At 44.4% G+C, this 16258-nt stretch overlaps 1 protein-coding gene across 1 annotated transcript in view; it reads left to right on the top strand.

Moving 5' to 3' along the window:
* The window catches only part of GABBR2 (gamma-aminobutyric acid type B receptor subunit 2), an 835193-nt gene that overhangs the window by 775766 nt on the left and 43169 nt on the right, over window positions 1-16258 (top strand). Inside the window, exon 15 of the mRNA XM_034761463.1 lies at window positions 15231-15455. Coding sequence (XP_034617354.1) covers window positions 15231-15455 — 225 coding nt within the window. The remainder of the gene's footprint in view (window positions 1-15230; window positions 15456-16258) is intronic.

Raw genomic sequence — 16258 nt, 5'->3', positions numbered from 1 at the left:
GGGAATTTAGGGTTTTATGTGCGGGCCTCCACCAATGGGTGAATTTCACCTCCATTGTGTATTTCAACTCATATTTGGCTACATTCCTGCAAAAACTAAGCACTATTTGATTTAGCACTGTACATAAACACATATCTGGGAGAATGAGCTGGCTTATACATCAGCAACAGAAGAGTTAACAAAGTTCTGACTGCTGAATCTATTATTGGTGATGATGTGAAACCTGAAAGAACACAGCTTATCTTTCAATTTCATGACTGAGATTGAGGTGCTGGTATTTAGAAAAATCATCTTTTATAGATCTGGTTGAAAACGGCCAATTGTTTTTCACAGGAAATTTTTTATTTGCTTTTTCCTAATTCTGCTATGAAAATGTTTTGCTTTTTCAGTGAAAAACTGAAAACAAACCCTTTTGATTTCCCCAAAAAATATTTTATGTCAAATAATGAAAAATTGAAACAAAATAAAAAATGTCAATGATTTTTTTTTATTTTGCTCAAAATGCTATTTTTGTTGAAAAAATAATCGGGAAAAAAATTAAACCAGTTCTTTGGTATTATTTGTGAAGTAATTTTTAATTTTGAGTCACCAAGAGATAATAAATGTGGAATTACCACGGTTCCATTTTCACAGTGACTTAAGACTGTGAAATGTCTGCAGGTCAAAAACTGCCACTGTCTTGATTTTAGGAAAGAAAAAACTAACCAAGCATCACAGCCAAAGGAAAAGAGCCGTAGGGTCTTTGAGGTAGAGACCAACTTTTTGCTATGTGTCTCTAAATAGCACAGTAGGGTCCTGATCCATGAGAGTGGCCCCCAGGGTTTATTACAATACAAATTGTAAACAGCCAGTGAAATCTGCAAAGCAGCAGCCTGGTCTAATATGCAGAGTTTCCAAAGCTGTGACAAAACAGACCTCCAGTTACTGACAGGCCTGACTTTTGGCAGGATAGTAGCCAGCTTTTCTGTTATTTTTCTATGCTTCTATCTGATATCCTCATTGTGACCTTCCTTTGTTATATTTTTTCCTCACTCCTACGCATATCTCTTGTGCAGAGGATAAGCAGACATGCCTCTCAAAGGAAACATGTGGGACAATCAAACTGGTATATAAGCGAAGAATTGTTCAGATCATACTCAGGGATCCATTCAGGAAAAAAAAAATCCCTATGTGCACACAGTACCTATGTTCATTATAAGTGTTATTATATTATTAAATGTAATGGCTATGGAAGAATTCTTGCTGCTGAAAGTAGGTTAGCAGGCCCCATAGACCAGGGCTCACTGTGATTAAGTTTCAGCTCCCTCCAACAAATCAGTGAGAGGGTAATAGATCTGCATGGACTTATTAGCAATACTGATTTTATGGCTCATTACAACAGTTAATAACACCCCTATCTGCCAACCTTTAATTGCCCACTTCAGTTTAAGTGGTCTTCTACAGCATATATGAACTCCTTATGCTTAACAATCTGTCCCACCTCATGTTTAGGTCAGACACTCTCTGGTTACCTTCTCCAGACCTGAAGAAGTTGGTCCAATAAAAGATGTTATCTCACCTGCCTTGTCTCTCTTATATCCTGGGACCAACATGGCTACATAATAGGTCTGCAGGCATTCAATTTTTCAGGAAAAGAAACTGACAGATAAGACAGAAGTTCTCTACTTCCTCTTCAAGATCATTGTTGTTAAATAAGATGTTAAAAATAACAAGATGTTAAATAAGTCTGTACCTAATACTAGTTCTTGCAGTACCCCAGCAGAAGCCCTTTACAACTCAGTCAGGGCCGGTGCTACCATTTAGGCAAACTAGATGGTTGCCTAGGGTGCCAAGATTTGGGGGCGCCAAAAAGCGGTGCCCCCATTTTTTTTCCAGCGTTCCTACGCCCCCTCCCTGAGTGCGTGGTTGCCGCTCCACTTCTCCTGCCTCCCAGGCTTGCAGCGCCAATCAGGTGTTTGACGCCGCAAGCCTGGGAGGGGAGAAGAATTAGAGCCAGGGCGCCGTGCTCAGGGAGGAGGCGGAGCAGAGGTAAGCTGGGGTGGAGAGCTGCCGCACGGCTCCCCAGGGGGGGAGGGAGCTGCCGGGGGGGGGGATGCCTCAGGGCGGAGAGGGGGCGGGGAGCTGCCGCAGGGCTGGGGGGGGGGCACAAGGTGGAAGTTTCGCGCCCTAGGCGAAACTTCCTTGCACCGGCCCTGAACTCAGTACATTGACATTTATCACAACACACTATGGACTCTATGTGACAGTACTCGTAATAAGATAATTGGAAATGATTTTGCAAGTGTAGTTTTGAGAGGCAGCATTAAATGCAGTGCTACACTCAAGCTATAGTGCCTCTACTGCATCCCTGTCATCTACAAATTTTGTAATTCTATAAAAAAAAAATCAAGTTTGTCAGTTAAAACTTATAAATCCATGCTGTATATTGCTCACAGTCCTGTTTTCCTCCAGCAGTTTACTATGAATTTCTGTTAATGGCCCAAATTCTCCTTTCAAGTATAGTGCTGTAACCCCATTGACTTTAGAGGAGGTTTTTTTTATTTTATTTTCCAATTTGTACAGTCACAGTTTCTCTAAGTGCACTGGCACTACAATTTAAAAACACAGATAAAGATAATAGCCCAGATCAATATAATGTCAAAAAGAGGGATTACAGAACTTTCCAACCCACAAACCAAGAAGGGAAAACCAGCCTTTCACACCCCACCCACATCATCAGAGAAAATCAAAAACAGGCTTGCAACATGTTCTGAAGATCAACAAGCTCTGGACCTATTGAGCCAAAGAGGGGAAAGGGCAGATTTTTAAAGGTATTTAGGTGCCTAACTATGCAGATAAGCATTAAGTGGGGTTTTCAAAAGTGGCTAGGCACATAATTTCCATGGGAATAGTCAGTGAATTGCAGACTTTAGAATCTTTCACTAGCAGCTCATGCTCCCAATCTTAACTTAAAAAATGGCATTTTAGAGTGTGGCAGGCTTCCCACAATCTTAACTCCCCTCTCCAATTTGGCTTCTTCACGTGGGAAGGAAGGAGTCAGCATGGTGTGGGCAAATGGGAAAAGAGAAGAGCAATGTGTTCTCACCATATCACCAGTTCGGTCGCCTGTTTGTAGAACCCTGTAGATTCTTAGCTGGGCTCAGTATAGTCACTCATACTGGCAACCAAGAAGCGTTGCAACAACCATTACTGTCCTCTCAGCAGGCCAAGGGCAACTCTCTTTGCTCTTGCCCCTGTTTTTACACCACGTTGGCCATAATTAGTTGTGGTTCTTTTAAAAACAAGGATTTCTCCCAGAAGGAAGTATTTTGTCATAAATGCCAATGAGAAGTAGGAATAAACTCCCCAAATTATAACATACAATTGTGAAAGAAACACATTTGCACCCAAACCTTTTCCCTTTCTTCAGTTATCATAGAAATGAAGTATTTTCCTATTGAGCTAGAGAATATTTAACTACTTTACATGCTGTGCTCGGGTTGTAAATGAGGATGGGTCAAGCCACAACTCCCACAACCCTATTCAAATCAGTTTTTCAGTTATAATTGATGTTTTTGATCTCTTTATAACTGCCTTTGTAGTAAATGCTGGCATCATTTTTGTTTGTTGGCTGTATTCCCAGACTAACGATATTTTAAAAGGAATCTTTTCATATTTCAATAAAAATTCTAAATATCTAATTAGTAACAATTGTAGCAGGAGATGCTAGAAATCCTGACATGTCACAGGTTGTAAAGCATGTACTGTCCACTAACTCTGTTCATTAAAGTTACAGGATTCTGGTTTGAAACTAATATGGTAAATCAGTATTGTAATTTTATTATTGTAAGAACAGTAATAGTGATATTGAACACCCAAAAACAATGTTAAAAGGACATAATTAGGGATTCAAAGTTAAGCACTCAAAAGTTAGGAAATGCCAGATTCTTCTTTGCGCGTCCTCTGAATATTCCCATTCTTGTATATGCACCAACCAGTGCCATTGAACGGTGCAGCCGTCTACTAGCCGTGCTTAGTCAAGCGTTTGTATGCTCCTCTTTGCCCCCACCCTCAGCCTCTGAGCACATTCTGAGACCATGGCTATAAAAGTGGACACAGCAGCGGTTACCACCTCAGTTCCTTCCACCTGCTGACACAATCATGAGCCTTTTACAAATCAAAATTCTTTAGACAGTTAGTTACAGTGCCTTGGTTGTTGTTTTATAGCTAATATATGTTTATTGTTGTTCTTGTGGTGGACCCGAAGAGCAGGAAGCATGGATTTAAGAGATGTGTGTCATGTCTGGCAGTTCACCTAGATCTGGACTCCCATGCTTGCTGCCTGAAGTGCTTAGCAGAAGGACATTCTCCTTCCTGTTGTTCAATCTGCAGCACTTTCACACTGCAAACCAGAAAGGAGAAGCAGAAGAGACTCCAAGCCTTCCTTCTACAAGAAGCCTTATCAGCAAAAACCTCCAGATCCTTAGTTCTTAAAGCTCTGGAAGATAAAAACACGAGGCCTGGGTGAGTTCTGAGCCCTTCTGTTTCCAGGAAGACTTTTGAACGTAAGCCATCCGTCTCGGCAACAAACTCCAGTTCTAAAGAAATTGAGCACTTGGTAACAAAGTCATCTGATCCCCATACCAAAGAAGGTATCAGTATCAAGGAAATCAGACATGGAAGGTAAACAATAGATGCCAAGAACTTCCATGGAACCAAGGCCATCGGTTCCAAGGAAGAAAAAAGTGAAGACTAAACACCTGTCTGGAGACTCATCAGATCCAATGCAGCAAACATACAATTGTCTGTGGAACCACACTCCTCAGTTCCAGTGGATTCTGCAATAACAACAGTAAAAAGAAGATTGGACGGGAATCCATCCCCACACTCTCACAAGAAAAGGAAATCAGATGTCCCATTGATGATGTTACCTCCATCACCCAAGACACCTTCGGACTCTCCTCAGACGATGATTTCTCCAATGTCCATATTAAGAATACCAATCTCAGTAGCCCCGCCCCCCAATCATTTTGTTGTCAGATCTGGACTCAGATCCACATTCAAATGAACAACTGGAGCCAATGGATAGTCCAGAACCACAATCTCAGAGACCTCCATTGGACACGGACTACTACAAACCCAGGTATCCCCCTGGTTCTGCTATGATACCAAACTGTCGAAATTGGCAGGACTGGCAAGTGCCTCCATGAATTCCTTGACCTTATTGGTTAGCTCCAGACCTTCCATATCGACTTCCGTCTAGGGTCAGGCCTTCTGTTCACCATCGATCTGGTGAGGTCTTTCTGGATCTGTGACATCCAGATCCAAATTATATGGATTCGACACATCCACTCTCAAGAGCACATTCAGATCCAAGACATTTGGATCCTATACTAATGGATCCAGTAATGGGATACAAGTCCCCTACTCTAATTAAAGATAAATTATATGATGAAGAGGAGAAGGTAGAGGTTTCTCTACAGACAGATCTTTCCCATGACCAGGAACCTATGGGTGAATTCTCTCCAGACAAAAATGTGGGAGTCGCCTCAACACCTTCTCCTTCAGAGGATGCCATTCATTCTCAGGAATTAATCAGCAGAATGGTTTCTACATTAAAATAACCTTCATTTTCATTAAAAGAAACTGTGCATCCCATTTTTGATATGTTTGGAAGCACTTCTACAAATAAAGTTTCTCTGCCACTTTTGGAGAGAGTATGGCAACCAGCAAAATTAATATGGAATACCCCATCGTCTTGACAGCCAATTGCAAACAAGATAGATAAGCTTTATCAGATTCCATATGAAGGATTTTCTTTTTTTCATGTACATCCTGTTACCAGATTTGCCCGTTATTTTGGGGTATGCTCATTTATTCGGGTTATTCTTCTGGGGTGGGGTTGGGTTGTAATTCTATCAATGTACTGCTTGTGTCACTTGTATTTTCATATGGAGCTCTACTTCTCCTTTCTGCAAGTCCCCTCCCAATGGAGCTATCCCTAGTGCTGGGTTTTTCCAACCCCAGAACCAGATGAACACACCCACACATACATTAACAGAGCAAGTCTGAGCGGACTGGGTCAATCAGCACTGTCAAACTGACCCCTTATATGTCTTTGGACTCACTGGGCTGGAGGAAGCAGCACTTTCAAGCTGACTCTCCTTATATGCCCCTGGGATTCATGGACTGGATCAAGCAGCACTTTCAAGCTGTTATCCTCATGCGTCCCAGATTCAGCATGTCCCTATCCCCACTCTCACATCACAATTGTACTAACAGTAACCTACTTGAGCAAACCCCACAGTATTTTGGGCGCTGCAGGGATCTTTAGCTTAGGTAAAAGAAGCATTGCTGTAGAGTGAATGGGAAGAGGGTAGAGGGAAGCTAAAAACACAAAAGAGTAAAGTTCAGCAAGACAGAGAGAAGCAACCAATGTAACCATAAAAGTTATTTATTGAATAATAGTGATAACTACATAAGGAGGGCTAAACCAACATAATATACATTATTAAAGGTTAATACCTACGGTAGAAAGGAAAACAGAGAGAGAGAAAGAGAAGGGGATCTCACCACTCCCTGAAGCTTGAACTGGTCAGGGCTCCCAGGTGATGGTGGTAGCTCAGGGTCCTGAGGGCAGAAGACAGGCAGAGTCCCCAGCATGATCAGTCAGGAGAATATGGAGTCCCAGTGGAACTGATGCATAGTTTGGATCTAAGCATCAGAACACTGACTGGAGGGTGAGTAGGGATTTTTGTAGAGAAAATACAATGTTTCAAGGGAGAACACTAGATTTGTTTATGGGTTAGCTGATGACTCAAGGGTTTTCTTTCGGCTAGACAATAGGAGCTGATCACTCTTGGCTATGGGTGGTGTTTTCTTCTAGGGAGCTCACAATGCAGCTAGGTTGCTTCAGTATTTTGGATATCAATCAAGGATTCATTACTAGAATTGGTCTGATAACTGCTGAGCTGGGTGTGGGCAGGCGTAGGTTCATTAACATCTGGAACAGAGATTCCCATGATGCAGTGCTTCCCTGCTTTTTTCTGGTCCCAGAGTTCAGTGCGGTTCTCTGTTCTCCATTCTGTATGCAAATTGAGATGTCTCCCTGTCCCATCTTTCATACAGATGAGGCTAGGGGAATTGGCTCTGTTCTTCCTTCTGTGTGCTAATGGGGATGTCTTAATCTTGTCACCCTTGTCAGGAGGGGTTTAGGTATGTCTCCGATCCGCCCTTCATTGCTCTCTACAAGTCTTTTCTCTGATGGGTTTTGGTTTAAGCAGAGGCTGGTGGAGGTGGGTATCTTTCATGAGTGAGGCCTTGGCTACACTGGCAATTCACAGCGCTGCACTTGCTGCGCTCAGGGGTGTGAAAAAACACCCCCCCCCCCGAGCGCAGCACTGTAAAGCGCCAGTGTAATCAGCGCCTGCAGCGCTGCACGCTCGCTCACAGCGCTGCAAGCTATTCCCCTCGGAGAGGTGGAGTACTTGCAGCGCTGCGAGAGAGCTCTCGCTGTGAATCTGCGAGTGTAGCCAAGGCCTCAGACAGGCTGGATATTCCGCCCTGGTTCCCCAAGAACACAGAGCTGACTGGTATCAATCCTTCATCAAATTCTCTAGTAGTGGCAGCAACGGTGCAAAGATCAAGATCAGGAGGTACATTCTACTCCTAGCAATAGAGAAGGGAAAAGATTAGATTCCCTAGTAAGGAAGCTAATCTCTTCTTCCTCTCTAAACATGTGAATAGCTAAATACCTACCTTCTTCTTATTTCAACAAAGGTAGACATCACTACCAACAGCAACAGCAATAACAATTTGCTACTTCTCAATCATATAAGAGATGACCATTTAAAGCCAGAATGAAGCAGAAGAATTTGTCTGCCACCATTTCTTTGCCTGCTGTTAGATGCAGGTTTGGGGTGGTATTCAGGGCAGCAAACCAATCTTGGCTTCTATTTCCCTTACAACTGGAGACAGTTTAAGCCAATGTTAGAGCAATTAGCTAAATATCATCACAGAGAGATGGGTTCTGGGCATTATAAAGAACAGTTTCTCCATCCAGTTCAACACTCTCACCCAAACCAACTTCCCACACCCTCCTCTTTCGGGTACCCTTCTCATGACTCAGTGTTAAGAAAGGAAATAAATTTTCTGTAAACAAAGGAAGCAATAGAGGAGGTTCCAATACATTTCAGGAAACAAGGATTCTATTCCTGCTATTTCCCATTTCCAAAGTAAAATGGAGGATTTCATCCCATCTTGGATCTAAGGAAACTAAAAAGTATTTTTGATGGCTCCATTTCAGAATGTTGACTTCTGTTTCCATTATTCCTTCCCTGTCTTATCTAGATTGGTTTACTGCTCTCCATCTCAAAGAAGCTTCTTTTCATATTTCAATAAGACCATCACACAGGAAGTACCTTCATTTCGCCATAGGGTAGGACCATTTTCAGTTCAGCGTCCTCCCCTTTGGCCTTTCCTCAGGATCCCATCTCTTTACCAAATGTCTGTCCATAGTAGCAGCATTTCGCAAGAGACAAGGGATTTTGTCTTTCCATATTTAGACCACTGACTCCTAAAAGCAGCCTCAGAGGGCGAGCTAGAAGAAATCACAAATTTCACATGCTCTGTATTCCAAAGTTTGAGTTTCTTAATAAATTAAAAGAAATCCTTACTGACTCCATCATAGAAAATCCTATTCATAAGCACTCTTTTCTAAATCTCTACTGAAGAGTCCATCTCAGAAAGTAAAGTTCTTTCTATCATTAATGTGTCTGCTGATGTTAACTACATATGTCACACCTTATGCAAGACTAAGTATGATACCACTGCAACGTTGGTTGTTAAAAAACTTCAGATCCGTAGTAGACAGTATGGATCTGATACTTACCATCCTAGCAGAAATCCAAAGATCCCTCTGATGGTTGATGGACCAGGGAAATGTTCTGAGAGGGGTGTTTTTCATCACTCCTGTTCCATCTACAGATGCCTCAAAAATACGCTGCAGGGCACAACTCGTCAAGTTTGTAACAAGGGGTTCTGTTGTCAACAGGAAGGTCATCTTCATATCAACATGCTCGAGTTAAGGATAATTTGGTTGGCATTCATATATTTTCTTCCCCAGATACAAGGGTCAGTGGTTCAACTGGCCACAGACAATATGACCGCAATGACCTATGTAAACAAACAGAGAGGAGCCTGACCATCACAGCTTTGCAAGGAGGCAATACAACTTTGTGATGGGTGTATACTCCACGAGGTGTATCCAGTAGCTCTGCATCTTGCAAGATCCCTTACCCAGTTAGCAGACCACCAATTGAATCCTAGGAAGGCCAAAATACAGGAAGGCCCCTCCCTCAGACTATGGGTTCAACGAAATTCAAGGGACAACAAATGAATAAACAAGGACAGGCATGGGGGACACAGGATCATAATAAGGGATCCACTAGTTAGCAGACCAACTGAGCAGGGAATCTACCCAGATTCATGAATGGTCCTTGAAAGACTCGGTGATCTGAGACATCTTTGCTCTTTGGGGTACTCCAAAGATAGATTTTCGTGCTACAAAGTTCAACATGAGATGCCAATATTTTTGTTAGAGGACAGGAATAGATACTCAGTGTCTAACAGTAGATGTGTTTCCTCTTCATTTGGGAGACAGAGCTAGTGTATGCTTGCCTGCCTTCTTCTCTAATGTTGAAGGTGGTTGAAAAAAATCAGACAGGATTAATCCCAGTTGATACTGATCACCCTGGCATGGCCAAGACAACAGTGGTACACATACTTGTTCTTCATTCCAAGGGAAGATAGATGCTTACTAGCACTGACAGACCCTCTGACACAAGAACAAGGAAAAGCGTACCATCGAGACCCTGTCATCGCTGCATCTGACAGCATGGGCAATAGGCTTCTAGCAGAGTTGGAGAAGTCTTTGTCTACAGATATTCGACATGTTCTACTTAATGCTATAAGGAAATCAACTGGAAAATATTATAAGTTAAAATGGAAAAGATTTTTGCCATTGCTATGTGATAGGGGTATAAATCCTGTGTCAGCCCCTATTCAAACTATATTAGAGTAATTGTTATATTTAAAGCATACTTAAAGCTATACTTAGCTGCAACAGCAGCTTCTCATATTCAAATCAGTATTTTCACATAATGTTGTTAAGTTTTTTAAAGGATTACTAAATTTGTACCCCCGGTAAGAGATTCTATTGCACCATTGGACTTAATGCAATCACAGCTTATGTCTCCACCCTTTGAGCCCTTATTTTCATGTTCCTTATTTCATCTATCAATTAAGGCTGCTTTTATTATAGCAATAATATCAGCTTGGAAGATTAGTAAACTTCATGCCTTAATGGCTGACACTCTATTTATGATCTTTTATAAATACAATGTATTTCTTCATCCACATCCTAGATTTATACCAAAAAATCACTTGAGTTCCATGTCAGTCAGTCCATTAGTCTACCAGTGTTTTTTCCCATTCTCATTTGAGTAAGGGCAAATCAAAGCTGCATTGTTTGCAGGAGCACTGCCAGCTTTTCTGCTGCCCTAGGCAGCGGAAGGTCCCGCCGCCAAAATACCGCCGCGGTCGCCGCCCTCCAAATTGTAGCGCCCTAGGCAACCGCCTGGGTCGCCTAATGTGTTGCACCAGCCCTGATTGTTTGGATGCAAAAAGAGTTTTATCATTCTGTTTCAATAGGAAAAAGGACTTTAGGTCTTTGCATAAATTGCTTGTTTCATATGCTGGTAATGATAAAGGAAATCTCGCATCAGCACAAACATTATCAAGATGGGTCAGACAGTGTATAATAGAAAGTTATAAGAGTGCATCATGATCTCCCATTCTTCAGCTCTAAGCACACTCCACTAGGGTGATGGCAGCATTGGTGGCATGTATGAGACATGTTCCACTACTAGAAATTTGTACAGCAGCCATGTGGAGTCAAAACACATATTCATTAAACATTATCTGTTATATATGGTCAGATGCACAGTTGGTAGATCTGTGCTTCAGTCCTTGTTTAGTTAGGACTCCATACCCACCATCCTATTTAAAATGTGTATTATGGACTAAACTATACCAGGAGTGGGACTATGCAGAGAACAGGGTCAAAGAAGAAATTAATGTTACTTACCTGTAACTGAGATTATTTGAGATGGATTCTGCATATTCACATGCCCTGCCCTCCTTCCTCTGTTTTGCGGGGTCCTGTTTTCTACTGGCTCAGCATTAGTAGTGGAAGGAACTGAGGCGGTAACTGCTGCCTCCCTCCCTTTTATAGCCTCGTCCTTAGCATAATGCTCGGAGGCTGAGGATAGGGACAGAAAGGGGCATGCGAGTGTTTGACTAGGCACTGCTAGTAGAAGATTGCACCATTCAATGACACCATCAGCACATATCCAATGGTATGAATATGCAGAATCCATTTTGAAGAACTGGATACAGGTAAGCAACCTTTGTATTAAGGTTGTCTCTGCAACCTTCATTCGGCCCCCTTATGCATATGCATTATGAGACACTTTTTAATTGCATGGTCAGAACTGTAACTGTAAGCCTCCACCCTCCATGTCCTATCATCATCATCACGGACATTGCAGCACAGACTACTACTACTTGAGCTACCAGACTAGCTAGATTAGCTAGCAACAGAAGGCTGCAGTCCTGGGGGGTATGATCTACTGGTACTGTGCATTTGGCTGAGGGGAAAGCAACCTTCTCTCTATATATATCTCTTCTCCCTTCCCCCCCTTCCCCATGTGGTTCCCCGAAAGGCATACTGATCAACATTTTCAAATTCGTTTCAGGAAACATCCCACTCCTTTAGACCCCAGCGTCCAACACCCCTGATGCCCTCCCAACACCCCCACTGCTAACCTCACTGCCCTGCCTCCAGCCCCACAACACCTCCACTGCTAGCCCTACTAACACACCACCACTGCCATCTCCTTGCCAACTCACTAATACTCCCATCCAGTCTCCTTAGCCTTTTCCAGCCCATCCAATGCCTCCAGCCTGTAGTAGGGTTACCATATTTTAAAATAACAAAAAGAGGACACTCCAAGGGGCCTCGCCCCCACCCCCAACCCCGCCCCCTTCCCAGACCCTTCCCCGTCCCGGCACCACCCCAACTCCACCCCTTTTCCAAATTCCCCGCCCCAACTCCACACCCTCCCCTGAACGCTCCACCCCCCCTGCTCCTCCCCCTCCCCTGCTTTCTGCGAATCAGATGTTTGTGGGAAGCCTGAAACAGGCAGGCAGGAGGTAAGCTGGGGCTGGGGCTGGGGGAGGCGTGGCCCAGTCCGGCCCCCCGGCCGAGCAGTTCTGGCCCCGGCGGCTCCAGCTCGGCTCGGGCCCCAGGGCACGGACACTGGCCCCAGCCGAGCGGCACCGGCCCTGGCGGCTCGGCTCAGGCCCCGGGGCACTGGCCCTGTTTCCGGCCGAGTGGCTCAAGCTCGGCTCGGGCCCCGGGGCATGGGCACCGGCCCCAGCTGAGCGGCTCCGGCCCCAGGGCACTGGCCGAGTGGCTCCAGCCCCAGCGACTCCAGCTCGGATCGGACCCTGATCTGGCACCGGCCCCAGCACTGGCCCCAGCCCCGGGTGAGCGGCGCTGGCCGGCGGCCGAGCACCGCCGGCCCCAGCGGCTCCGGCTGTGGCCCCAGCGGCTCCAGCCTGGATCCAAGCCCCGCGACCCCTCCCTATTTTCCCGGACATGTCCGGCTTTTTGGAATTTCCCCCCAGACGGGGATTTGAGGACCAAAAAGCCGGACATGTCCGGGAAAATCCGGACGTATGGTAACCCTACCCTGTAGGACACACAACAAAGCAAGCAGAGTTGCAGCCCCACCCCCAGTGTGGACCCTGCCCCAGGAGGGCTATCCCAAGCTCAGCTGTAGGCTACGTTCTGGGAGGCAGGGCTGCATTTACACCCAGGGAAGTGAAGACAAGACATTCACTCTTGGCCTGGTGCTTTCAGCAGAATAGAAGTGCACAGGTCTACCCCTTCCTGGTTGCACCAAGTCCCAAAGGAGGAGGGGATATTCCCCTGATACCTCTCTTGTTGCACTTAAAGGCCTGGGGAGAAAGGGGCATTAACCCCTCCCCACCCTCAGCCCCACTCTGTTGAGTCCCAGAGTGAGTGGAGCTGTGTTCCCCGCTCTGAACTCCCCATCTATCTGCTCCCTGCAGTGGTCAGGGCCTGGGGGAGAATGGGGCATGACTGCCCTCTCCCTGACATACTGCCACCGCCCCCTTACCTGACTCCACTTCACACTGCCACGGCTCCACACCACCACAGCAGCCCTGTTCTTCAAAGCTTCCATCCCTGTGCCATTGGTCACCAAGCCCTTCCAACTCTGCCCTTTCTGAACTCCCATTGGTTGAACCAAAAGGAGAGCAAAGGTCAGCTACATTACCCAGCATGTTGTGCATCTGCCATATGTCAGGGCCATCCTTAGTGGGTGCGGGGCCTGGGGCGGAAGTGACAGATATGTCTCTTCTGGGACTGACTGCTCTGACCAATTGCACCAGCCCGCGGGGATCCCCAAAGCATGGGGCCCAGAGTGGGGGGGCCCAGTGCAGAAGTGACGGATTCGTCTCTTGTAGGACCGACCACACCAGCTAATCGTACCAGCCCACCGGGCCTCCCAAAGTGCGGGGCCTGGAGCGGTTGCCCTGATTCGGTCTACCCAAGGGACGGCTCTGGCCAGAGTTTCTCCAAACAAAGGCTGATGTGCATGTGTGGCTGACACATATTCTGGGGAATGTTGTTTTTATGCAGGAAATGACATTAAATTGGGAATGGGGAGTTTTTGGTTGCAAACGGGAGTCTCCCTGGCATACTGGGAGACTTGGTCTGTCTGGGATGGGCTGGAACCTGGGGAACATGTGCCATGGGGAGTCTGAACCAGTTTCCCCAGTCCCAGAAAGGCTGTCTGGTCCCCAGGGTTCCTCAGAGGGTAATGGGTCCCCCTCCAGCTGCTACTGCTTAGGCAATAGCCTGAGCTCAGCCATTTGGAATGTTCACATTCAGTTATTGTTCTGTCAGGTTGCCAAAATTTTCCTGAGGAATGCAAATGAGAGGAGAGAAGTGGTGATTTTCAGCAGTTTATATCTCAGCCAAACCTTAATGGAATTTCAAAGAAAAGGTGCTTCTCTAACCAAGTGGTTCTCAAACAGGGGTACACATACCCCTGGCGGTAGGCAGAGGTCTTTCAGGAGGTACATCAGTTCATCTAGATATTTGCCTAGTTTTACAACAGGCTACATAAAAAGCACTAGCAAAGTCAGTACAGACTAAAATTTCACATGGACAAAATGAGAAAAGTCAGCAATTTTTCAGTAATAGTGTGCTGTGACACTTTTGTATTTTTGTGTCTGATTTTGTAAGCAAGTAGTTTTTAAGCAAGATGAAACTTGGGGTACACAGGACAAATCAGACTCCTGAAAGGGGTACAGTAGTCAGGAAAGGTTGAGAACCACTGCTGAAGCCTAAAGGCATTCCCTCTACTGAATTTCAAAGGCCTGTTGTAAACAGGTGTTAGAGCTTGTCAAAAAAGGTCACAAGAATCGTTTATACTAGGTGTTAGGCCACCTAAATATAATGGTCACTATCAACTCCTCCTGCAATAAAATAAATCACATTTGTTGTCCTAGCAGCTGGTGTGCTGCTGGACAGGTCTGAATGATATCACAGGATGTTTCTCAGCACTGCTGTTTACTAATGAAGGTGATAATCGGTGAATGATTGACTTGGATTGACTAGAACTCTCAGTCATTGCTGAAAAAAAGCCTATGAATTGGGCCTCCCCTATTTGGGTTTTAATGAAAGCAGTAATGATATTTCTTTACTGATGGCTAAAGATGGACCTAGATTCAAACAACCCTGAGCTTTGGGGAAGTTCTATGCCATCTCTTTTGATTGCTAATATAGTTTTCACTTTTATCTCTTGAGAGTAGGATTAGCAGTATCAATCTAATTTTTGTAGTTACTGATGGAGGTTAGTGTATTTTGAATTAGATATCGTGTGCTGTGCACATTCATATCTCTGGTTCTTAATGCTGTATCGATCTGTCAACAATCTATAAATTGCTCATAGAGAAATATCATACCAAATATATAACAGCTTGTAATAAAAACTACTCTTTTGATTCATGTAAACTAGTGGTATTGTGTTATAACAGTGACCTTTTTTCTTTTTCTTTTCTTTTTTTTTCTTTTTTGTTTTTTTTTGCTATTTCAGTTATTTGGTTGTTTCTTAGCATGGGAGACTCGAAATGTCAGCATTCCTGCTTTGAATGACAGCAAATACATTGGGATGAGCGTATACAATGTGGGGATCATGTGTATTATTGGAGCTGCAGTTTCATTCCTCACTCGGGATCAACCCAATGTTCAGTTCTGCATTGTTGCTTTAGTCATTATATTCTGCAGTACCATTACACTCTGCCTTGTTTTTGTACCTAAGGTAGGTGAATTCATTTATGCTAGTACTTACATTGTTACTTGATTTTTATATGATAATTCTATATTAATTACATTACTCCTACAAGCAAGAGGAATATGTGAGATTTCTAAATCAAGCCAATCTGTTATGCATTAAATTATCTCTGAGCCCTAGTGGGAGAGGGGGTGAACTTCCATGAGATTTTGGAAAAAGATGAATACATAAAGCAAAAGGTGCAAGAACTTGAATACATACATTTCTAATGCATACATCTCACTATCTCACTAAGTCTGCGGGAAACAATGATTTGCATCTATAATTTGAATAGGTCTCTGGTTCCTTCTTTTAAGGAATGCAAGAGAGGAAGGGTGCTATTCATAGGCGTAGAAGACCTGGGTTCAATTTTCTGCTGTGCCTCAGACATGCTATGTGACCTAAGGCAAGTTACTCCATCTCTCTAGGTATGTTTACACAGCCCACAGCAGCTCAGGTCAACAGACTCAGCCTCATGGGGTTTGTGCTGCCATGCTAAACATAGATGTGTAGACAGTGCTTTGAAGTTCTGGCTCAGGCTGGAGCTTGGGCTGCGGAGTCCACTGCTCTCCTTAGGCTTTCAGAGCCTGAGCTCCAGCCTGAGCCACCTCACCTACACAGCTACTTTTAGTGCAGTAGCATGAGCCCTGCAAGCCCAAATCTGTCGACCCAGCCTGGAAGGCTCACTGCCAGGGGCTGTGTAGACATACCCTCTATGCCTTGGTTCCTTATCTGTAAAACAGCCATAAGAGTGTTGGGCTACATTAGAGGGGTATTGTGAGGATAAATAT

This window comes from Trachemys scripta, chromosome 2 (genome assembly GCF_013100865.1).
Source record: "Trachemys scripta elegans isolate TJP31775 chromosome 2, CAS_Tse_1.0, whole genome shotgun sequence".
Classification (NCBI taxonomy): domain Eukaryota; kingdom Metazoa; phylum Chordata; order Testudines; family Emydidae; genus Trachemys; species Trachemys scripta.
Note: the sequence above shows the minus strand (reverse complement) of the source record. Positions and strands in the feature narration are given on the sequence as shown.